This window comes from Lithobates pipiens, unplaced genomic scaffold, assembly GCF_037356315.1.
Source record: "Lithobates pipiens isolate NorthernLeopardFrog02 unplaced genomic scaffold, aLitPip1_a1.2 Scaffold_22, whole genome shotgun sequence".
NCBI lineage: Eukaryota > Metazoa > Chordata > Amphibia > Anura > Ranidae > Lithobates > Lithobates pipiens.
In genome coordinates this window covers 123,278,375-123,302,321 of record NW_027507784.1, presented here as the reverse complement: position 1 = coordinate 123,302,321, position 23,947 = coordinate 123,278,375, and the positions used below count along the sequence as shown (strand labels likewise).

General features: G+C 45.7%; 1 protein-coding gene across 4 annotated transcripts in view; it reads right to left on the bottom strand.

The window, feature by feature from the left end:
• The window catches only part of HDAC4 (histone deacetylase 4), a 406,345-nt gene that overhangs the window by 130,029 nt on the left and 252,369 nt on the right, over positions 1-23,947 (bottom strand). For 3 of the 4 annotated variants that reach the window (XM_077448198.1, XM_077448199.1, XM_077448200.1), the window contains 5 exons: positions 22,130-22,371; positions 21,899-22,049; positions 12,961-13,075; positions 10,336-10,457; positions 5,817-5,948 (listed from right to left, as the gene is read on the bottom strand). In XM_077448198.1, the coding sequence (XP_077304324.1) occupies positions 5,817-5,948; positions 10,336-10,457; positions 12,961-13,075; positions 21,899-22,049; positions 22,130-22,371 (762 nt within the window). Of the gene's footprint in view, positions 1-5,816; positions 5,949-10,335; positions 10,458-12,960; positions 13,107-21,898; positions 22,050-22,129; positions 22,372-23,947 lie in introns of those variants that run through there. The other variant, XM_077448201.1, reaches the window with a different exon arrangement.

Below are 23,947 nucleotides of genomic sequence, written 5' to 3'. Positions count from 1 at the left end.
GCCTCTCGGGACCGGTGAGGTATACCGACGTGGAGTCACCAATGTGTGGTGCAGGTCAAGGTGGTAATGTGGCAAGGGTAGTTAGGTCAGGCCGAGTGGTGGCGGAAACATGAAGCAAGAGGATCTCGCCACGTGGCTCACCTGGAGTGCGATCAGTCACCCCTGCCATGTGCAGGCCCGCGCTCCAGCCAGGAGATGACCTCGCGGGGATCCTCAAAAAACGCTCTGTCTGCGTTTCTGTATTTTGGCCGAGAAGTCAGGGAATATTGCCACCTTGATGCTTCCTACTGGAACATTACCCCTCTCTCTTGCCAGCCTCAGTGCAGCATCTCGGTCTTTGTAGTTTAAAAGATTTGCGATAAAGGTACGGGGGGGCGCCCTGAGGAGGAGGTTTAGCGGGCATCCTATGAGCCCTCTCCACCACCAGCATGGGCGAGAAGGCCTCCTGACGCAATTACCAGTAGTTCCAGGAATGAGACCGATTAAACGGAGGTTACACCTCCTCAGACAATTTTACATGTCTTGCTTGGCGAGCAGCTGGTTAATCTGCCTCTGCATGTGTTCAGATCCCGTCTGTAATGGCGGCAGGATATCTTCCACCGTACTGATGCGGGTTTCCGTCTCTGTGACCTGTTCGTGGATTTTCTGGAAATCCTGTCTAATCAGACACGTCCATCTTGACCCCCTCAATCTGGGCAGTGAGGGATGTCCTGCAAAGTGTGATTATTCCAATTGTTTATCCGTGTCTCCCTGCCCGCGCTCCCCTCCCGTCCTCTCCGCACCGCCATCCTCCTCCGCCTCCTCTACCTCATTCAGACGGTATTGTGCAAGCTTTGCCGCAGTGGATTTTTGGCTCTTCAGAGGGGAAATGATTAGCAGGCTCAGATATAGTAGTTTGAGTCCATCAGGATAGGCCAGGAAGGATAGGAGAAGATTGCAGGGACAGGGCCTAATTCTGGCCTAGGGTCGCAGACTTGAGCGCAGCCGGATGATCGCGGCTCTGATCGGACTGCCGGAGGGCCAGAAATCAGGTGGGGTATGGAGAGGGTCCCCAGGGAAGCTGGCCACTTGAATGGGAGGATTATTAGAGTGGAGGATTAGCCTAAAACAGGATTAACCACTTGCTTACTGGGCACTTAAACCCCCCTCAGTCCCAATCCAATTTTCAGCTTTCAGCGCTGATGCACTTTGAATGACAATTACGCGGGCATACAACACTGTACCCAAATGACATTTTTATCATTTTTTTCCCACAAATAGAGCTTTCTTTTGGTGGTATTTAATTACAGCTGGGAGTTTTATTTTTTGCTAAACAAACAAAAAAAGATGCAAAAAAAATCATGTTTAATAGTTTGTTATAAAAGTTTGCAAACAGGTAATTTTTCTCCTTCATTGAAGTGCGCTGATGAGGCGGCACTGATAGGCTGCACTGGTGGGCACTGATAGGCTGCATTGGTGGGCACTGATAGGCATAGTTAAGGCAGCACTAATAGGCACGGATGGGTGGCACGGATAGGTACCACTGATAGATGGGACTGATGGGCTCTGATAGATGGGACTGATGGGCTCTGATAGATGGGACTGATGGGCTCTGATAGGTGGCTCTGATAGGTGGCACTGGTAGATGACACTGATGGGCACGGATATGTGGCACTGGGGTGCAGCACCGTTGTTGAGACAGATTGTGGGCGGCACTGCTGGGTGGCACTGTGGGCACTGACGGGGGGCACTTATGTTTTATTAAGGTGGCACTGGCAGGGGGCAGGTGGGCACTGGCAGGGCTGGCCGTGATCGGGACTGATGTCCCGATCACGGCCGCCGGTGATCGGCTCTTTTTTTTTCTCCTCGCGCTGTCAGCGCGAGGAGGAATAATAGCCGATTACCGGCTCCGTTGCATCACATGATCAGCTGTCATTGGCTGACAGCTGATCACGTGATAAGGGGTAGGGATCGACCCCTTGCTCGAATCAGTGATCAGGCGAGTCTCAGACTCGCCGATCACAGAGCGCGCCGCGCGCGCCCCTCAGGGGGCGCGCAGGCCGCTCGTGCACGGGACGACGTCAATAGACGTAGTCCCGGCAAAGGAGGTCCGCGCTGTAGCCGTCATTCGGCTATAGCGCGGATCTCAAGTGGTTAATAGACGGAGCTCTGGGCATGCAGGACCTACTCCATGTTCCGTCAAGCCATGTCCTCCACTTTCAAGCAATTTTAAACAATCTCCCACCTTTGCAAACCGTAAACTCTTGGATAAAGCTTGCTTAGAGTTGGACCTCTGTCTTACTGATAGCGATGAGCGTGTCTTATGCTGTCTCATCAGAAGTGGTACGCTAAAGCAAACAAACCAAACCAAACCAAATGTTGGAGAATAGACTCCGCACTTTCACTCCTAAGTCCTCCCCCTATTACATTGCAAACTCTGCATAACGTACTCACGGGCAACCCAGTGAAGGTCTCGGAGGAATTCTGTCACCGTCTTGCCAAATTGTACTCGGCTCCTGAACCGGTTAGAAAAAAAAAACCTGGACCTGACAGCTATACAGAACTTTACTATAGGAAGTTAGCTGTCATTATAGCTCCCCATCTGACAGCTATGTAAAACTCTGTCAAAGAAGGCCAATCTTTTACCATAGATCTTTTGACTGCCAACATCGTGATGATCCCTAAACCTGATTGGGACCACTCCTCCAGGGCTAATTTTAGACCCATTTCCCTTATTAACATAGTTGTGAAAATTCTGACCAACCGTTTGAACTCTTTTCTTCCTCGCTTAATCAAAAAGGACCAAGTTGGCTTTGTACCTCAGAGACAGGCCAGGGATCCTATCCGGTGAATACTGCAACTACAACATATAGCCCACAGCCGCTCGCTGGAATCCATGTTTTTGTCCTTGGATGTGAATAAGGCCTTTGACACTTTGTCATGGTCTTAGCCAACGTCCGTACTTTGTCATTATGGATTTGGGGCCTCATTCTTGTGGTGGGTGTCAGTCCTATATGACTCCCACCGGGCTAAAATGAAATATTATGGTTTTGAGTCAACCCTTTTGAATATTGGGGGGGGGGGTACACATCAAGGGTGCCCACTCTCGCCACTTCTCTTTATTTTGGCTCTAGAGCCATTGGCGGCGGTGGTTCGTTCCCATCCAGATATAAGGGGTATAGATATAGCATGCGCTTCCATAAATTATCCCTATTTGCCGATGACATCCTGTTAACTTTAATCTCCCCCAGAACCAAACTCTTTACCAAACTTGCCATCTCTCCTAGACACTTTTGGTGCCTTTTCAGGTCTGTGTCAACTCTTCCAAATCTAAGGCTCCCTTGGTTAACCCCCCCCCCCCCCCCCCCCTAGTATTGAAGGATTTGCAAACAGCTTTCCCCTTTCAGTGGTGCTCAACCTATGCGGGATTGTACCAGGCCAATTTACCATTCTTATTCAAAAGATTGTCTGACACTTTCTTCCTGGTCCCATTTACCACTGTCTTGGTTTGGTAAAATTACTGCAATCCGTTCATATTTTAGAAATACATTAACGTAAGCTTTTGCAGTTTGTCTGGGATTCCAACCATCCTTGAATCAATCAGGTCTTGTATGCTTGATGGATCAATGGGGGCCTTTCGGTCCCTAACCTCCAGGCCTACTACACAGCGGCAACCATAGCTCCGCTCTCCCATCTTCACGACACATATCAGATGCCACTGTGGACCATGATTGACCTAGTTAAAGTGGTTGTATAGTCAATTAAGGTACTTTCACCTACAGGAAAGCCTATAATAAGGCTTACCTGTACATAAAAAAAATCTCCTAAACCTGTACGATTTAGGAGATATTCCCCTCGCAATGCACCGTTGACTGCAGTAGCGCATGCGCACATGGGATTCTCGGCTGAAAGTACGGCAGATGCTGGACCCTGCCAGGAAGAAATCTCCCGTGCGGATGACGATATCATGGCTCCGGCCACTCACAACGTCAGAGCCGCGATACCCGGAAGAAATGCAGAGGGAACATGTCAGCTCCCTCGGTGTGGATCGGGCCAGATGTCGGGGCCTCGTTCTAAGATAAGTATTTCATAATGAGCTAGTATGCAGTGCATACTAGCTCATTATGCCTTTTCCTTTGCAGGCGAGTTAAAAAATAATAATTTGGCGGGTATACAACCTCTTTAATTTTGACCCCATACCCGTTTTCTCTATACCCTGGCTTCCTCCCATTCACCGCCCAGCTGTAATAGCACCATGTCTAGCCTACTTTTTGCGACTATGGGACTCTGTTAAATATTCTGTGGGTCTGATCTTCCCTCAACTCCCACTTTTGCGACTTCTCCATTGCCCACTATTTCCCTCAGGCTGTGAAAACCTGGCACAATTTTCATGGTGGACCATGAATGGCTTCACGGATATCCACTCTGTTTACTCCTACTAGGATACTGTCATTCGATGCCCTATGCTCTTCACAAGCTACCCCTTGCATGAACACTATAGCTACCTACAACTTGAGCATTTCCTCCAACTCATTAAATCCAGTTCTACCCCATATATTCTGACCCCTTTCGAGAGTATATGTAGAGCTAGATCCCACTCTCCGGGCCTGATATCTCTGATCTATTCTTTTATAATCTCCACAAGAAAGCCCCGTTTAGACCCTATCATCTTCAATGGGAAAAAGAACTGGGAAGGCAGCTTGATCCAGAGGACTGACAGACTATGACTATAACCATTTAAAAATGTTAAAAAAACATCCTCATTATGGAGAATGCCTACAGAGTCCTATATAGGTGGTATTACACACCCGCCAGACTGGCCCGCTTTATACCAACTTACTCTCCCCTCTGCTTTCGGGTTCCATGGCACATATATGGTGGTCATGCCCAAAGGCGTGCAGATTATGGGTCAGGGTCTATGCTCTTAGTCGGAACTTATTTCATGTTAATCTTAAAAGGGACCCCTATGAAGCCCTTCTAGGCAAACCTATTACAGAATTACTACGACCGGAAAGGCAACTGGCACAACATATTTTTAATGCAGCTAAAATGACAATTGCTAGGGCATGGAAAACCCCTGTGTTTGGTTTTGAGGAGGTCAAGAACTGTATAAATGAAGTCATGGTGAATGAGAAATTAACAGCCGTTTCATTAGACACGCATGGCAAGTTTCTTAGATTTTGGCGACCATGGATTATGTATGCTCAGCCTTCCCGGTTCAACAGTATGCTCCTTTCGATTTAGGGCTCCCCTGGCTCATGCCCCGTTGACTCTCTTCTTCTTCTTTCTCCTCATATTGGTTGCTTCCTTTCTTCCAGTTCACAATGCTTAATGTACTGACTGTATATGCCTGTCAGGCAGACACAGATAGTCCTGATCGGATTGGTTAAGTTTTATAACTTTGTATTTTCAATATTTATATTATTTTTTTGAGTTACATCCACATGGACAAGGACCTTTGATGAAATGAATAAAATTCTTATATGGCTATGCTAAGAGCTTTAGGAGGACACTTTTGCTTATGGACGCCTTATGCTCCTCAGAGGTGCCTTACAGCGTCTCTCCTGGACTTGTAATCCCTTTTTCTTTTTCTGCTCATCCCATGGAGCATCGAGGCTAGAGCCAGCATTTTCCTAGTGTTCATGTCCCTGTCTTTTCACTTCCCATATGTATTTTATTTTTTCTGTTTGGCCTTTTTTGGCTTAGCGCTGTGGTTCCCACAGAGTTAAGGCTAATGCCATGGGTGTTAAAACAGATACCTCCATCTTCGATGTAATACATAAACAGGGAATTTTTGTTTTTCCTGAAAATTCACTTAACAGATAAGGATCACTCACCAGACACATCCAAAGGACGCTTCTTCAGAGTAGTCACACCAGGACCATCTTTCCTTCTTAGGAGAGGGCTGCTTCTGCGTTCTGCAACCTTCTGCTTAAGTCTGGAACGCAACTTGAGATTGGGCTCAGATGCTGAACAGAGCAGGACAGCAAGAGAATGAATAGAAGAAAAAAAAAAAAAAAAAAACAGTATATGCGATTTCTAAAATAATCAAAACACTAAGTGCACTGTAATGTTAATCTGAGTTAATTCTAGAAAAAGTATAAGGGCAGTATTGTGGCAGAGGGGTTAGTGCTGCCCTCTTGAGTAACAGAGTTGCTAGGTTCAGTTCTGGCCAACACACTACAGGCTTGAAGTTTGTATGTTCTCCTGCGCTTGTGTGAATTATGTACAGGTGCTTCAGTTTCTTCCATTGATGAACATATCTACTAAATGGTTTGCATCTAACTAGGCACTAGAAGGAGAAGACAAAATACTCCTCTGTTAAAACGTGCAAAAAGTACAAGTGTTAAAGTATTTTAAGCAAGGAGAGTAAAGCAGGCCATACACGATTCATTTTCTTTTGTTCAATCAGCGGGAAAATGAATGAAGAAAAATGAATAGATTCCTCCATTATCACATTTAAGGTGGATCAGGGAATCCCTTCCATGGAGCGATTGCATTCTGGCAGCAGGGAGGCTTCCTCACCATCAGAATATACTTATCAGCACCGCCACCTATAGCCGGCGTCCCTGATCGAACAAAAAAATTTTCAACAGCTAGCTGTACAGAAATCGATCAAGACCAACTTCTGTGCAACCAGCCTGCCAATAGATGGATTGAAATTCAGCTGGTTCAGCATGGAGTGGTCAAATTTTCGATCCATCTATAGCTCATCTCTTAGGTAAGTCATTCTTTAAAACTGTGTTCTCTTGCACAGTCTTAAAGAAAATCTGTTGATTTGCCCAGGGTGCCCCCGAAAGCAAATCTTCCCTCATGCGCTCCACTGGCACTTTGTTCACCTGCAGGAGTGCGAGAGTTAAACCCTGTATTAGCTTCACGTCAGGGCTGAAAATGTTGAAGACCTTTACCCCTTCCTCACAGTGTTCAGACCTGGTAATTTGGCCAGTCAAGCCTGAGTGCTGCATCCTGAAGGAGGAGAAATTATCACTTGGACCCCATACCTTGAAATACCAGATATTTATCAGCACTTGTAGGAAGAAAATAGGGTGTGGGAGCACAGAAAAAGGCAAGTATTGGTAATGGTGGGGTGGTGCCCCATCAAGAAAACTGGTCACTTTGCCCCAAACTGGCAAAGTAACACACCTATTTAAAAATATTTTGAATTTTGTTTAACCCTTTTTATTACAAGTCCATGCAAAATCAGGACATCGGATACCAAATATAAACACCAGTTTTCTTTTTATTCTAAGGAGAAATCTTATATTGACAGAAAAACCAACACAATAGATAATTCTTAAGCCCTATGAAATGAATTGAACTCGCATAATATACCACTTAGGCCCCTTTCACACTGGGGCGGTTTTCAGGCGTTACAGCGCTAAAAATAGCGCCTGTGTAGCGCCTGAAAAAACCGGCCCCTTTCACTCCAGTGTGAAAGCCGGAAGGCTTTCACACTGAAGTGGTGCGCTGGCAGGATGGTGAAAAAAGTCCTGCTAGCCGCATCTTTGGAGCGGTGAAGGAGCAGTGTATTCACCGCTCCTACCCATTGAAATCAATGGGACAGCGCGGCAATACCGCCGGCAAAGCGCCGCTAAAAAAAAGCGCCACAGACTGCTGCTAAAACTACGGTAAAGCGCCGCTAAAAATAGCGGTGCTTTACCGCCCACGGCCGCACCGCCCCAGTGTGAAAGGGGTCTTACTTAATCCAAAAAATGGAAAGTTGTGCTGTTTTTGTCCTTTTTTGTACAGTAACAAAAACACACTGCCAAGGAGTTGGTAATTGCTGCTCTATAAAAAAAGAAGGCATTTACAAGCCATGTTATCAAAAGGATCTGCGTTCTATTCCACTAAATAAATTCCTATCCGTCATGAGATGACGAATGGAAAAAAAAAAACAAAAAAAAAAAAAAACAACCAGATTGGGTTAAGCACTTGTGTCTATGAGTACCCTTGCAGACACTGTTGCTTGACAACTCTGGAAAGAGTAAAGTGATGCTAAAAATGTTAAGAACAAACATGTTCTACTTACCTGCTCTGTGCAGTGGTTTTGTACAGAGAAGTCCAGATCCTCCTCTTCACAGGTCCCTCTTCGGTGCTCCTTGCCCCTCCCTCCTGTTGAGTGCCCCCACAGCAAGAAGCTTGCAATGGGGGCACCCGAGCTGAAGCTCCATGTGTCCATTCAGACATGGAGCCGCAGCCTGGCCCTGCCCCCTTTCTCTCCTCACTGGCTCAATGACTTTGACAGCAGCGGGAGCCAATGGTGCCACGCTGCTTTCTCAGCCAATGGGGGGGGGGGGGGAGCCCCGGACAGCAGAGTCTCTCGTGCAGCATCACTGGATCTAGCTGAACCTCAGATAAGTATTAGAGGGGCTAAGGGGGCTGCTGCACACAGAAGGCTTTTTATATTAATGTATACAATGCATTAAGATAAAAAAAACCTTCTGCCTTTACAACCACTTTAAGGATAAAAGCAGTTAGAAAACATTGTGTCAATACCATTGCTTGCCTGAACTAAGCTATAATCTTTGTAGGCATAATCACAAATTGGCCAAACCAAGCAGTTTATGGTGCATCAGCTTGAGAGTTGACCGAGGGTGCTCAGATTGTGTATGGACACCCCCTCTTTGCCAATTCACGGCACAGGAACAGGCTTGCTTTAACTCCCCATTCTCCCCTAACATAAGTTTATTTTTCCTACCCTCCCTTGACACTCCAAAAGAAATTTCTACTTCTTCCAAGAATAAAGTCATAGCCGTCACATGACCAAGTCTATAGCATTTGGTTAGCTACAAATTTGCTGACTTATAGCGGACACTGGAATTTCCTTCTGCTCCCAGTGACTCAACAAAGTGAACAAGGAAATAAAAGTACGTGTAGGAGTGTATGCATCTGTAGAAGTCTGCATTAAAGCTTCCACTCATTTTTGTCTTCATTAACAGTCAGCAGCTACAAAAAATGTATCTTCTGACTTTTAATAAACACACACTCACCTGTCCCACAGTCCATCGATGCGGCCGACCAAACCCTCGCTTCCCTCCCCGCATTGCAAGTGTGGGCACCTGGCTGTGACAGCTTGCGGCTTCACAGCCAGGTGTGCACTGTGCATGCGTGAATCGTGCAGTGCCTCCTTATGGTCGGGCAATCTACTGAGACCTGGGACATGTCCCAGAAGATTGCAAGGAGGGAGGCGATGAGGAGAACTTACACCCGAGCCGCCTAGGCAGCCTAAGCGGAAGCAGGTACCTCTCAAAACTAGGCACCCCCCCCCCCCTCTAAAAATGACATGCCAAATGTGGCATATTATGGGGAAAGTGCTTAAAGTGGAATGTTTGGGTGGAGCTCCACTTTAAGGTGACCCAGTTAGGACAAGCACATATTCACTTTAATCACAGAAAAACGACTGAGAATAGAGATTTTAATCATGACCCACTACAGCTGTTCCCATGTGCATATATACTTGCAAACTGTACTTAAATAATAAGGTACACACTGATGAGACTAATGCTATCCTTTTATATGCATATGCCATCTTTATTCAGAATTTTTTTTTTTTTTACTACACATGCTAATGCAAGATCTATTCTGACACTGGTTAAAAAATAAATAAAAATTTAGGTCATAAAATCAAGGAACTTTTTCTGTGTTTTGTTGTGCTTACTTGTGGAAACAATACAGAAGCAGCTTACTATTTATTTTTCATACAGTTAAGTTACTGAATGCTCTATGGACTTCCTTAATCCATTCTGCTGCATACATGGCTCCCGCAGCATTAAGCAGACCATAATATACTTGCATGAATATCTCTACACAGTGCTGTAAATCCAGGGGTTTCTCACAGGTCCAAGTGTGTTATCTAAGAAATTGGAAGCATAACTGGAACCCCAACAGCCACATTAAAATCAATCAATAGCTTTCATACTGGTGAAAGCTTCCGCTGGTACCTGACTTAACCCACGGAACCAGCTCAGCCCACTGCCTGAGAAGACCACATCAAATAAATATACTAGAGGAACATTAATAATTCACAAACATTCCTGTAACTACTCATAAGGCACACAAATGGAAATGGCTGTGGGGGTAAGGAACAGCATGAAGAGACAGAGAGACGAGGAAAATAATAAATGGATAAATGTGGTAAGGATGAGAGTGAAAGCAGTCAATGAGGGTAGTAAAAAAAGGATACATCAATAATAAAACCAGGTGTAATGTCTTACTTGTCCTCGCCATGCACACAGTATGCAAAGGGTGTATTGAGATGTAAACAAACATCTACCATTTACTGTAATGTAATCCCTTTAAGAAACAGTCAGGTCAGTAGGTAATTTACTGAACCGTAGCAACTTTGCCAATGCTCACCTGTCTTTCTTAGGGGGAAGTCATCCTTTGAGTCATACATTCCCAAGACAGGATGGTGGTATGAACCAGATACCCCTCCCTGAGGTGGTGGACTCTGGTCCAGAGAGCTATGCTGAGTTTTCCTGTGGGTTAGGATGGTTATTGGAATTAGTAACCATTGCCCTGATAAACTCATACAGCATTCAGCATCCATATCAACTGTAAAAATCCTCTACTAGGATGGCCTTAAAACAAAGATAGGAATACTTTCACTGCAAATCACATAGTTTTATCTGTGCAGAGATTAAGCACAACTCAGGAGATCTTCGCTTTAAAAAAAAAAAAAAAAACTTCTGTAGACAAATGTTGCTGATCTTTCCCCAGTCATTACTGGATTAATTTTAATACTCTCTAAATGATCAGCTTCAATAAATGACAATGTATTTTGTTTGAGAAAAAAAAGATTTCTAACAATATGGTGATTTAAGGCAAATAAAATGGTGACAAACTTAAATATTGTGACCTTCCATAATGGAAGAATTTTATTTGTATCTTGTTCTATTCCCTTCCCAGAGTGCCTAGATGTTGGTGCCCTACTAGAAGGCTAGTGAGGCCACACATATGGTGGCCAAACGGGGAGCTGTGCAGAGAGGGGGATGCCCAAATTCTTGTCAGTATTTGCAGAATATAAGACATTTTGCTGCCTTAGGCGCTCTGGAATGAAATAGTACAGCATCTAAGCTGAAATTTAGGTAAAAAAATCCTGGTATGTGATTTCTAGACTCAAGTATTTGGGGGCCTTTCCACACTATTTGATAGACCCCTCTCCCCGAGTCTACCGCAGTTCTTCCTAAACAGAAATTTAAACTTCTTTGGCAGGCCACCACAGCTGCTAAAAAGACACTGGCAAAGGCCTGGGGAAAATGACTAGATTGTGCCTTACTGAAACTATGAACAGGGTTACGCAGGCCATGCTTCATGGCAAAATAGAAGCCACCTTGCAAGACAGTGTCAGCGTACACTAAATGATGCCGTTCTTGGGTGACCCACTTCTCTACAGGTTTTAATGAATCCTTGCTTGAGCCCTGATCTGCATCCATGACTATCTATGCCTGATCAGTATTTCTTTCTCAACTACAGACAAGTCCCTGGGACCCCTTCCTTCTCCATTACTAAAAACTTTGTTTTTGAACTGTATTCCCGCGCACATTTATCACATTTATCGTTTTATATGTAATTTCTTTGAATCACAAAAATCTTGAGGATTACTGATGTAATGGTGGATGCTGTGTTTTCTACTCCGTTATAAATAAAATCTTTTGAGCCAGAAAAAATAAATAAATAAAACTACAGCTTTATAAACATCACTTACCTGTAATGAAGGATGTCCCACGTTGTGCAGGCCTAATGGATTCTGGAGAAATCTTCACTGCAAAGTTGCCCTGTCCTCTTTCTGGCTTTGAACTTCTAGTACTGCGATGGTTAACAGATCTGGGTCTTCATGCAGAACATCAGTACAGATAGTCTGACGGGGACCTACCCCCTTTCAAAATTGCTTTCATCACACTGCTTGTAACAAAATCGGTGAATGGGAGTCTGATGAGTCTTAAGAGCTTCTACCTCATTCACAGATTGTTACAAGCAGTGTAATCAATGAAAGAAATTCTCAATAGAGGAGGAAGGAACATGTCCTAATCGGACCATCTGTACTGCTGTTTTGCCTAAAGACACAAGGCTGTTTAACCATCACAGCATCGGAAGTATAAAGCCAAGAAAAGGATGGAGCATTCTTGTAGTGACAATTTCTCCCAGTTCAAGCTTTCTGCACAACATGGGACATCCTTTCCTTAAAGTATGTGTAAACCCTCACCTTGTAAAACAACCAATACAGCTTAAAATAGAAATGAAAGGAAAAACTTTTTTTTAATATATTATATATAGAGGCGGGTGTTAGCAGACATGTCCGCTGACATTCACCGCTCCATAGAAGAGAGTAGAGGGTCCGATCAGGTCCACTGAAAAAACTGTCAGGTGGACCTGATTGGATCGCCCATATAAAAGAGGCCTTAGATGCATTTTTACTAACTTGATTTGCATTGATGTATGTACCATAGTGATGGATATTTTTTATTTTATTTTTAAGAAAGGCTTTGATTGTCTTAGATAAGAAAATTTCCACCTAAAAAACTGTTTGATGAAGTCATAACAGGGTCAACTGTCATTTTTTTTTTCCCAAAAAGCCATTTTCAACTGAAAAAAATAGTTTAAAAAAATAAATAAAAAAAAATCAGGCAATTGAGTATCTCAGCCAGTCATAAATAATGTAGGCACACTAAGGGCTTATGTTCACACTTGTGCTGAGACCTGCAAAACTAAGTTCCCTTGCAAGGGCACACAGAAAATAAGGTGATTTGTTCACACAGCTTTCAGGTGAGCTCTAGTGCTGAAATTTGCAACATATAAGGGTTTCTCCATTCTACCCTGTCACTCACCCTTAGTTTCATTTCACGCTTTGGTGCTTAGAAATGAATTGATCCCTTTATTTTCAATGAAGTTATAAAAAAGAATTAAAAAAAAGAAAACCGTACTTTGCTCTACAGTGCAGGTAGCTTGAACCGACCCTAAGTGTAAACATAAAATACTCACCAGAAACGAGGGTCACTAGACATGCAATGATTTAGGCTACGATGAGCAAGGGCTTTCTTCTTGTTCAGGACAAACTCTTGTAACTTCATTTTAACTTCAGTGCTTGCTACAGCACCTACAAAAGAGGACCCAGAGAGAAGCTTAAACTGCGAGGAAAATAAAAGTCACTGTGTAAAAGCACTGTAAGAAATACATATAGTGTAACTATTAAAAACACATACAATTTGCCAGACGAGGAAGCCTAAGCCTCATTTAAGTGCAGCTGTACAAAACAAACGCTGGTAACAAAGTGGTGTACATATTAGGGGCTTGTCTGAACCCTTTTTTAGGGTTGGCATCCTCCTAACAGTGGACAAGCTTAACATGTGTCAAGAAAGGTATGATTTTTGATTGAAAAAAGTAGTAATGTAAAAATGTTCAGAAACCAAAAATAAAGGATACATAATCATAATAAAAGAATGAGGGATTAATGAAGGACATTGCTGAACTGTTTACGCTTTCCCTGGCAAGATCATTTCTCTACTTTGGCTTCAATGCTGTCTGAGTAGCTGATGCAGAACAAGTAGATATAAGTAGTCCGGACACACTTTGACACTAACTTGGGGCATGCCTCTTCTTGGCCTGACTGAAACATACTGAAATATAGCCAGGCAACTTGCATTTTTTTGAAGGACTCCAACAGCAGTCACTATACTCATCTCATGACAGATTCTCTTTTGAAATAATTAGCCTTTTATAAAACATGTAGATTGCAAATTCAACCCTCCATAAAAATGGAAACTTTTACTTACCTGTAAAGTACAGGACACAGAATGCGCAGTTGTAGACCAGAAGTTATATGCCACTACAGTCAATTGATTGGAAACTGGCAAACCCTTTGCTGAGAATGCCACACAGTGCAACCTCATAACCCAACCCACTGTGTGGGGCTCCAGTTTTGTAACAAGCAAAAAGGCAAAGCAAAGAACAGAGGGTAGAGACCGGTGTCCTTTACTGCACTCCAAGATATAGAATTTATAGGCAAGTCAAAATTCCTATCATGTTAGTCATACAGTACAAGACACTAGATGTGTAGTCATATAGCCCACAAACGAACTGAAGGGTGGCCATCAAACCAGACCAAACAGGCACATTAGGTTGACGACAGCCTAAAGCACCTTGTGACCAAATCTTGCATCAGCAGAGGCCTAAAGATCCACTCATATAACTGAGAAAGTATAAATTGTCCAGGTGGCAGCTTTGCAAACCCACAAAACGGATGCTTGGTGTTGAAAGGCCCAGGAACCCTTAATAGATCTGGTTGAGTGGGCCCTTTCCTTAAGCGCATAAGCTCTGGAATGGAGCTGCCCGAGCCACCTAGAAAAAGCAGAATGACCTTTCTTGGAATCTTCAGGGAGGACAGAAAGGAAAATCAGTTTTTCAAAAGGAAGAGGTTGTAGCCATGTAAACCCACACACTGCTCTGATCACATTAAGACTATGGAATGAAATCTTCTTGGCTTGCTTTAAGGCAGGACAGAGGGAAGGGAGAACTATATCCTCAATGAGGTGAAAGAAAGACCTGGGTCTCAGGACCACTATCTCTATATAAGAAAAGAGAGCGTTATTTTTACAAGAAAGAGCCGGCAACTCTGAAACATGCCTGATGGAGGTAATGGCCACCAAAATGGTCTCTTTACTGGTGAGAATCTCCAAAGAGAAATAGCAGATAAATTCCATGGGAGGTCTTTGAAGTACCAAATGTACCAGATTTAGATTCCAGAGAGACAGAGTTCTAAGTGGGGGATTAACATGAGCCACACTTGCTATAATGGTCTTACCACAAAAGTGTGAAAAACATTTTTGGAACAGAATAGGTAGTATAGAAACCTTCCCCTTTAGTCTAGAGTACTAAGAGCCGGATGCTGGTCTAGACTGCAATGGAGAAAGGTCAGTATCTGAAAAAAAATCATCTCCAGTTTTGAGCTTCCACTTTTGTACCAGCCAAAATAGGCCTTTCAATATTGATGGTAGATATTACAGGAAGCATATTTCCTTGATTTGAGCAAGGTGGGAGTGACAGAATCAGTAACTTCCCCATCATTTAGGACCTGAGTTTAACAGTCATGCCGTTAAAAGCAAGCAACTGAGAAGCAGGGAAGTCCTTGTGAAAGGAGGTCTGGCCTATTCGAAAGAGGCCACAACCTCTCTGCTAGGATTATAAGCAGTTCTATGCACCGAGTTCTCCTGGGACAATTGTGAGAGGTAAGGAACATCAGAATCTGTTCCTCCTCTATCCACTATCTTTTGAAGTTGTTGAGGGAGAAGCTGCAATGGAGGGAATGCACACACCAGACTGAACGGGGTCCAAGGAATCACTAGGGCATCCACCACAAAAGACCAGAGGCAATTTTTACTGGAGAGGGAACATTTTCACTGGTGCCATGCCTAAAATCAGTCCCAACTACTCTAGGCAAAGAGAAGTCTAAAGGGCAGTTTTTTTTTAAAGCGGATTAGGCATGCAGATATCTGTTCAGTTTAGGGAACATGAATAGGTTTAAGTAAAACTAATATTTTTTTACTTTAGCAGGAACTGGGATTACCACTCCTTATGCCTAGGGTTGATTCAGTGCAGCCAACAAGTCTTCCAGTTTTTGAGGTGAAGCTAGTAGTTTGGAGGGTAGGTAGATCAATAAAATTTTGTCATTTTGCCAATGCAAAACTCAGTGCCCAAAGCAGCAAACATTACAGGCCAACCCCTCTGATGTGAAGTCTGGGTAAGGATCCCAAGATATACATAGAGGGGAAACTGATAGAACTGTCCGTTGAAGTGGAATAAAAATTGGCGTAGAGGCTTATCCAGAGAATAGGTGATCACCTAAAAGACACTAGCAAAAAAAAAAAAAAACAGTGGTCCCACAGAGTTAGTGGGGTTAAATGAGTGATACCTGAGGGCAGCGGTATAAAACAAAGGTTCTAGGACTACACATTCTGCGTCCTGTATGGTTACGAGATAATAGGATTTTTGTACTCACCGTAAAATCCATTTCTCTGTAATTCACTGACCAACACAGCTCCTCTCTGTAACTAAATGGGTTGTTTAGCCTGCCATCAGGAGAACTAGGCAAAATTGTTGCACAATACACAGAACTTTCAGTCCCGCCCCAGGGGGCGGACCCTGTCCTAAGCAACCCTCCCCACTGCTCCCAGCAGACTCAGTACGTCAACAAGCAGTACAACGTAGAGAAAAGGAGGGGTGGGTGCCGTGTGTCGGTTGGTGAATTACAGAGAAGGATTTTACTGAGTACAAAAATCCTATTTTCTCTTATATTCACAGACTGACACAGCTCCTCTCTAACTAAATGGGATGTCCCCAAGCAGTGCCAAACGAGGGGTGGGAAAAACAGCATTAAAACTTCATCCACCATGGCAAGTGGGAACTAGTGAAACTAAACCCACAAAAAAACAGCAGTGTACGGAATAAACACACCACCATAACCGTGTATTCTCAACAGGAGAAATTCCAACACCGCAACCTATTTGCGGAAGTAATACAACAGTGCATTAACATACAGTACTGCGTTTTTATCGAAAAACCAGGAAAAAAGCTCTATTGCAACTACACGGCCGCCTGCAAAACTTTGCAGCCAAAACAGGCATCAGCCGATGCACCAACGTCTACCTTGTAGAACTTGGTAAACGTATGGACAGACGACCAGGTCGCTGCCTTACACACCTGAGCGACAGACGCTTGGTGTCGGAAGGCTCAAGATGTTCAGATTGCTCTTGTAGAGTGGGCCGTGACTGGAAAGGCGGACACCTGCCCCTTCAAGGCGTAGGCTTGGACTACAATCTGTCTGATCCACCTGGAAATGGTGGCCGACGAGACCGCCATGCCTTTCTTTGGACCAGCCACCGAAACAAACAGTGAGTCTGACTTCCGAAAGGGAGCCGTGGCAGACAAGTACACCTTCAGAGCTCTAACCACATAGAGAGCGTGAAGGGCCAACTCTTTGGGGTGCTTCGGCTTAGGACAAAACGATGGTAATACAATGTCCTCATCGATATGAAAGGCCGAGACCACCTTTGGTAGAAAAGATGGTTGCGGACGCAACACCACCTTATCCCTGTGGATGACCAGATAAGGCGACTTGCAGGACAAGGCCGCCAATTCCGAAACCCTCCTGGCCAATGTGATGGCCACTAGAAAAACCACTTTCTGTGAAAGGGTCAACAGGGGAATCTCCCTTATATTCTCAAACGGCGGCTTCTGAAGTGCCGACAACATCAGGTTCAAATCCCACGGAGGTAACGGTGGACGCACCGGAGGGACTACATGTCGCACCCCCTGAACAAAGGTACTCACTAATGAGTGAGACGCCAGGGGTTGCTGAAAAAAAGGCAGCCAGGGCTAAAATTTGGCCCTTAATGGTGCTCAACGCCAATTTCTGGTCTACTCATTACTGAAGAAACAGCAAGATCCTGGATATAGAAAAGGAGCGCGGATGCCACCCTTTCTCCTCACACATGGAGATGTAGGCCTTCCAGGTACAATGGTATATCTTCTGTGAAGATTTCCGCACCCTCAGCATAGTTGGAATCACCGAGTCCGACAGACCCCGGTTCCTCAGCACCTGGCTCTCAATAGCCATGCCGTTAAAGCCAGCGATGGTAAAGCAGAGTGAAAGATTGGACCTTGAGATAGGAGGTATTCTCGCAGTGGCAATCGACCAGGGAGTGTCTGACGCATTCGCCCACGGATTTATTGTCCTGGACACTAATCTTGGCACCTTCCGATTGAGATGGGAGGCCAATAGATCCACATCTGGTGTGCCCCATTTCAGACACAGCAGCCTGAATATCTCTGGATGCAACGCCCACTCTCCTGGGTCCAGCATCTGCCGACTCAGATAGGCCGCCTGGCAATTTTCCACCCCCGGGATGTAAATGGCTGACAGAGCCGGACGTGTTCCTCTGCCCACCGAAGTATGTGAGTGACCTTCCGAGCAGTGGCTGAGCTTCTTGCTCCCCCTTGGTGATTTATGTATACCACAGCCGCGGTGTTGTCTGACTGTATCCTGGTCGGACGGCCTTGAAGACACGTCGACCATGTGTGGAGGCACAGCCTGATCGCCCTCAATTCTAGCAGGTTGATCGGCAACTTGGATTCGTCTGTCGACCAGAGGCCCTCAGCCGACTGAATCACCATCACTCCATCCCAGCCTGATAGACTGGCGTCCATAGTGATCACTGTCCATTTTAGAGGAAGGAACGATTTTCCGGACTGAATCACCGGGGACCTCAACCACCAGATCAGAGGGTCCTTGACCAGCTGGCTCACCTGGATCTGCCAATCCAGGGACAACGGAGATTTGTCCCATTTTGCCAAGATCTCCTTCTGCAGGACTCTGGTGTGGAACTGGGCATAAGGTACAGCCTCGAAAGAGGCTACCATGAGCTCCAGTACTCGCATACAAAAGCGGAGTGACGACCACTTGCAGGTTCATCAGCAGCTTGACCGCAGATCTGAGAGTCTGCAACTTGTCCGAGGGAAGAAAGACCCTCGGCTACCCTGGAGTTCAATAGCAAGCCTAGGTACTCCAGACGCTGAGTCGGCACAATCAACGACTACTTCAGGTTCAACAGCCACCCAAATTCTCGCAGTGTCTGCATGGCGATCGCTACATCCTCCTTCAATTCTGAGGCAGAAGATGCTCTCAGGAGGAGATCGTCCAGGTAACCCACGATCGCAATCCCACATTGCCTCAGCAACGCCAATACTGGAGCCAGAACATTGGTAAAGACTCGTGGGGCTGATGCCAGGCCAAAAGGAAGAGCCACAAACTGGTAGTGGGCTTCCCCGACTGCCAAAACATAGAAAGCTTTGATGCCAAGGCATATGGGTATGTGCAGGTACACATCCTGGATGTCCAAGGAGGCCAGGTAGTCCCCTTGATGGAGTGCAGCGACTACTGAGCGAACTGATTCCATTCTGAACCTCTGCACTTTTACAACGTGATTGAGGGCTTTCAAGTCCAAGATCGGACGTACCCCTTCCTTCTTGGGAACCACAAACAGATTTGAGTAGAACCTCTGGAAGCATTTTCGATTCCGGAACCGGTACAATCACCCCCTGATTCAGCAAGTCCCTCACTGCCTCTAACAGGGCCTTCCGGCGAACCGGGGACATGGGTAGGCTGGAGGGGAAGAATCTGTTTGGCGGCCAAGAGAAACTATCTTGTAGCCTATGGAAATCAGATCGCAGACCCATTGATCGCATAAATGGGAGGTCCACCGGGCTGAAAACCGCCAAAGATGATCCCCCACCCAATAAGTGGGTGGGGGCAAACCTTCATGTGGTAGCACTCTTGGTCGCAGGCTTGTTAGGCTTGCGGTTCCAGGGATGCTTCTGACTGTCCGTGGGCATCCTGTCGGGCTGGGGGCATTTTGCCGAAGCACCGGGCGGACGAAAAAGGCGATTGTGAGCGGAAAAAGAGGGCCCTTACCTGTGGCAAGGCTCCTTAGCCTTCCTGACCTGTGGGAGTAGGGTACTCTTACCACCAGCTGCATTTTTAATAATGTCATCCAAATTAGGTGCCTCAGCACCACTGCTGACACCGAAGCCTTGGATAACAGAGGGAGAGTATCCAGGGCCGCGTCACAAACGTACTTAAGGCCTTGCACTAGTTGGTCTGCTAGCTCCATGCAGACAGGGGAGGCGTTCTGTTCTCCCAATTCGCAGTGCAAAAGTTTTGCCCACTCAGTCAGTGTATGCGACACCAATGTGGATGCCAGTACAGGCCGCACGGCTGACCCCACAACCGTAAACAAGGAACGAGCCACCTCCTCGGCCTTCCTGTCTGCAGGATCCTTGAATGCAGGAGTCCCCTCAACCGGGATGGTCGTTACTTTATTTAACTTAGATACAGGGGGGTCCACGACCGGAGGAGCCGACCACTTTTTGAGAAGGCTTTCCTCAAAGGGGTAATGCACCGCCAAATTTTTGAGGTCCGTTGCGGATGACCCCATTCCCTGTAGATGAATTTGTCAAAGTAAGTCAAATACGGGAACACTTTAGGTGAACGTGCTGGCTTGCGGGACCCAAAAGGGACCGGTACATCAGCAGAGGGATCCGCTGGCTCCTGTATCTCCAGGGTCTCATGCACAGCTGAGATAAGTGCTCCAACTAGTGCTTTATCGCACACGGACCCGCATGGGGACTCATCCTCACTGTCCGAACGGTCCTGGTCAGCCACGTCTGATAGGTCAGAGCAGGGGTCACCAGCCGCAGCAGGGCCAAGTCTGCATCAGCACTCTCCCCAGAGGATGGGGGGGGCAGGGGCTTCTTACGTGCACCCTTCCTACCATGCACCGCCCTTATCTTTGCAACAAAAGCATCGAGGACCGCCGCCAGGGTGCCCACCTGCACCGTGCCATCCACAGGTGACCCGGTTGCAATAGACTGGATGTCAGGGGAAGAAACATCAGTTTCAGAAGCCATGCTGACCCTAGCCTGTCTGCCACCTGCAAGGGGACTTAGGACATTGAAGGTCCCACCCTCCTGCTGCCGCCACGTGGGGGGGGGGGGGGGGTACTTAGCGCTAGACTCACCACTCTGGGGCCCCTGTGAATGCCATTAGCAGTGCCTGCAGTCCCTAGGAGGTTCAAAGTTGCAGAGAGGAGAAATCTGTCAGCAGCAGCTGCTTATAACAGCGGTGAAACGTTCCAAGCCATCCAGCGTCCTGTACACACAGTGGACACAGGAAGCAGCAAGTGAGAGCACAAGTAATGCTGCCACAAGAGAACTGCAGCGAAAAGAGCGCTCAAGCTTCAAGAAAATGGCCGCCAATGTAACTAATAGGAGATCCTAAAGAAGATGGCTGCTGAAGCTCACAAGGAGAATACAGCCTTTCCCACATCCAAGATGGCCACCGGACAGCGCCATGCAGTGACAGAACAAACCTAGAACAGTGCTGCCTGCCTACAGCCAGAAAAACCTCCACAGACCCTTTTGGGACCCCCCAGACCAGGACCAACGCCAGCCTCACAGAGCCCCCACAGGTGAGAATCCAGCGAACATACACACACCACCCGCAGCGCATGCAGCCACCCCCCTCAGAGGGGGGAAGGTGGGGAGATAGGGACTTGGGAGAGAAGATAGGGAGGTGAGGTGGCCCCTGAATCGACCCCCCAGCGAATGCCCAGCTGCTCACCCCACCGAAGCAGGGAGAGCCCTACTTACCAGTCCTGAAGAGCTGGGAGACATTCCATCACAGAACTACTCCTGCGCAGTTACAGGGTAGCTGCTGGCCCGGTATACTGTGATCCAGACAGCAGTAGCCCGGTCATATGTATACCCCAGAGCATTGAAGCTCACCGACCACCTCTGGAGCTGAGGCATGTCGTGACCTGCTGCGGCCTGCACGCGCTCGATGGCCCAGACTGGGGAGACTACAAGGACATCATTAACCAGCCTGTCACCCAGCCGGCAGTTGCTAGAAGATCCCAGGATCATTCATCTTGCGCAAAAAAACATCAAACCTGCATCAAAAGAATGGACCACAAGGGCCCGCAGGGTTCCTAGGTCATTCTCCTCACTAGGCAAAATAAAAACAGTCTGCTGGGAGCCGTGGGGACGGTTGCTTAGCACAGGGTCCGCCCCCTGGGGCGGGACTGAAAGTTCTGTGTATTGTGTAACAATTTAGCCTAGTTCTCCTGATAGCAGGCTAAACAACCCATTTAGTTACAGAGAGGAGCTGTGTCGATCCTGAATATAAGAGAAATAAAGATTCCAGGCTGTCATGACATTTATTTGGATTCAATGCTCTCTGGTCATATGCATATTAAAAAACTTTAACTGAAACACTGTGTGTTTTACTGAAGGAATCATCTATAATATAACCTTACATACCAATATTCCACCAAGCAGCTCTCTGCATTCTGAAGCCTCAAATACTCACTTTCTTTTCCCTTTTCCTTATTCTTCAACTGTAACAGTTTCTGTTCTCTCTGTTGTTTCTCAATTTCTTGCTCCTGTCGATGCTGTTCCAGCTTTCTTTGGTGTTCCAAAAGCTCCTGTTGATGTTTCATGGCCAGGAGTTCTTGTTGTTGCTGTAAACAAGGTCAATACATTAGCACAACTATTAACCGTACTTATTGGAAAAGAAAACACAACCCCTATGAGCTCTCACCTTTACATGGTCATGTAGCTGGGCTTCATGTTGTCTTGACAGCTGTTCATGCTGCCTCTGAAACTCTGCTATAAGGATCTGCCGTTGTATTTGCTGCTTTTGCTTCAGTGCTATCAGTTCTTGCTGGAGTTGTTGCTCCCTCCCACTGTCAGCTCCTGGTATAGTATACTGGGGATCCAGCCGAAGGTCCATAGGAAGGGTGCCAGAAGCCACCTGAAGTGGCAGCGCAGCAGTAACATCAACTACAATGACAAAGAAAGCGTGTAATACCACTGAAAAAACACAGTTGACTCAAATTTACCAAACACATTCAGTAGCCGAAGTGTAAGTGGAAAACAAAGTGCAGTAAATAAATAGGAAAATGATAAAACCTCAGGCTGGACTTAAGTGCTATAGGTTGCAAAAATGTAGCAATATGACTCATCTTAAAACATAAAAACAGCCCAGCAGTGAATTATGAATAAAATGTTAAGAGCAGCATTACTTTTTCCAATCAGGTTATTTATAAATCCCCACCAGAGGCTTTAAAAAAAACAAATTGAAACATTATTCTAGCCCCATATGTCTCAATTACCTATAGATGTATGTATGTATGTATGTATGTATGTATGTAACCATGGCATAGGATTAGATTTGATGAGATGTGTTCCTAATTTGGACATGGGCCCTGTTATTCCAATGCATTGTTTTCACAGGGTCCATTCCTGTATTGGTAAAAGGATCCTGTTTGCTACATTTTGAGCACTGAGCTACGTTTTGTTATTCGTGTTACACAAAATGTGACTTATATGTCAACACTAGGTGCATGATTTCTGACACAGGAGGTGGAGTTTGTACATACGCATATGGAACCTTTATCTCAGTATTTTAGAATTCCCCCCCCCCCCAAAAAAAAAATCATTGAGAATCCTAAACCCACTGACAAATGGGTGGGGAATAACTATGTAAAGCAACCTTTTAAAGCACCTTTTGAAAATCCAATAAAACCTTGTTGAAAAACAAATGACAGTGGCTTTCTTTCCTGCCATCTCCTTTAGCAATAGTGTTTCTAGAAAATGACAGGCATGCTATAAATACAGTGAACCTAAAAACGAACAGACCATGAAGAGAAGTTAAGGTGGTTCTAAAGGTTCAAAGTTTGTTACCTTAATGCATTTTGGGTGCAGCTCCCCCCAGCCCCCTTTATACTTACTTGAGCCTCATTTTGATCCAGTGATGTTCATGAAAGCAGCGTCCCTCCCGTGTCTCCCTCTCCTCACTGGCTCAGACAGCAGCAGGAGCCATTGGCTCCTGCCAATCACAACCAGTGAGCAAATGAGGAGATGGCTGTGCCGCACTCATGTGTGAATGGACATACAGCATGCAAATCTAGAGTAAGTCTGCAAAAGGCGCCAGGGCCGCTGGTCGGGGGCCAAAAAGAGGATTGGGGGTGTTAATGTGCAAAACTATTGCACAGAACAGGTAAACATAACATGTTTGTTAAAAATAAATCCTTTAGAATCACATTAAGCCCAAGAATGAAAACGCTATATATTGCAGCTTCCCGATGCCAGATCCGGTAGCTGCATTAGCTTTGTTTTGTGTCTTTAATATTCCTTTATTTTTACCTGCTGATCCTGCCAGAAACACTTTCTGTTTACTATTATCATCATTCTGTACACTTTATCATAGCTGTCACACTGGAAAAGACCTACAGAACATCTCTACCCTGGAACTACAGGTATTCTGTAATTTGCAGACTTCATGCCAGTTCATACTATGCGGGAGCAAGTGTGATTCCAGTTCTGGTTCCCGCATGGCATAGGACTCGCAGGTAGT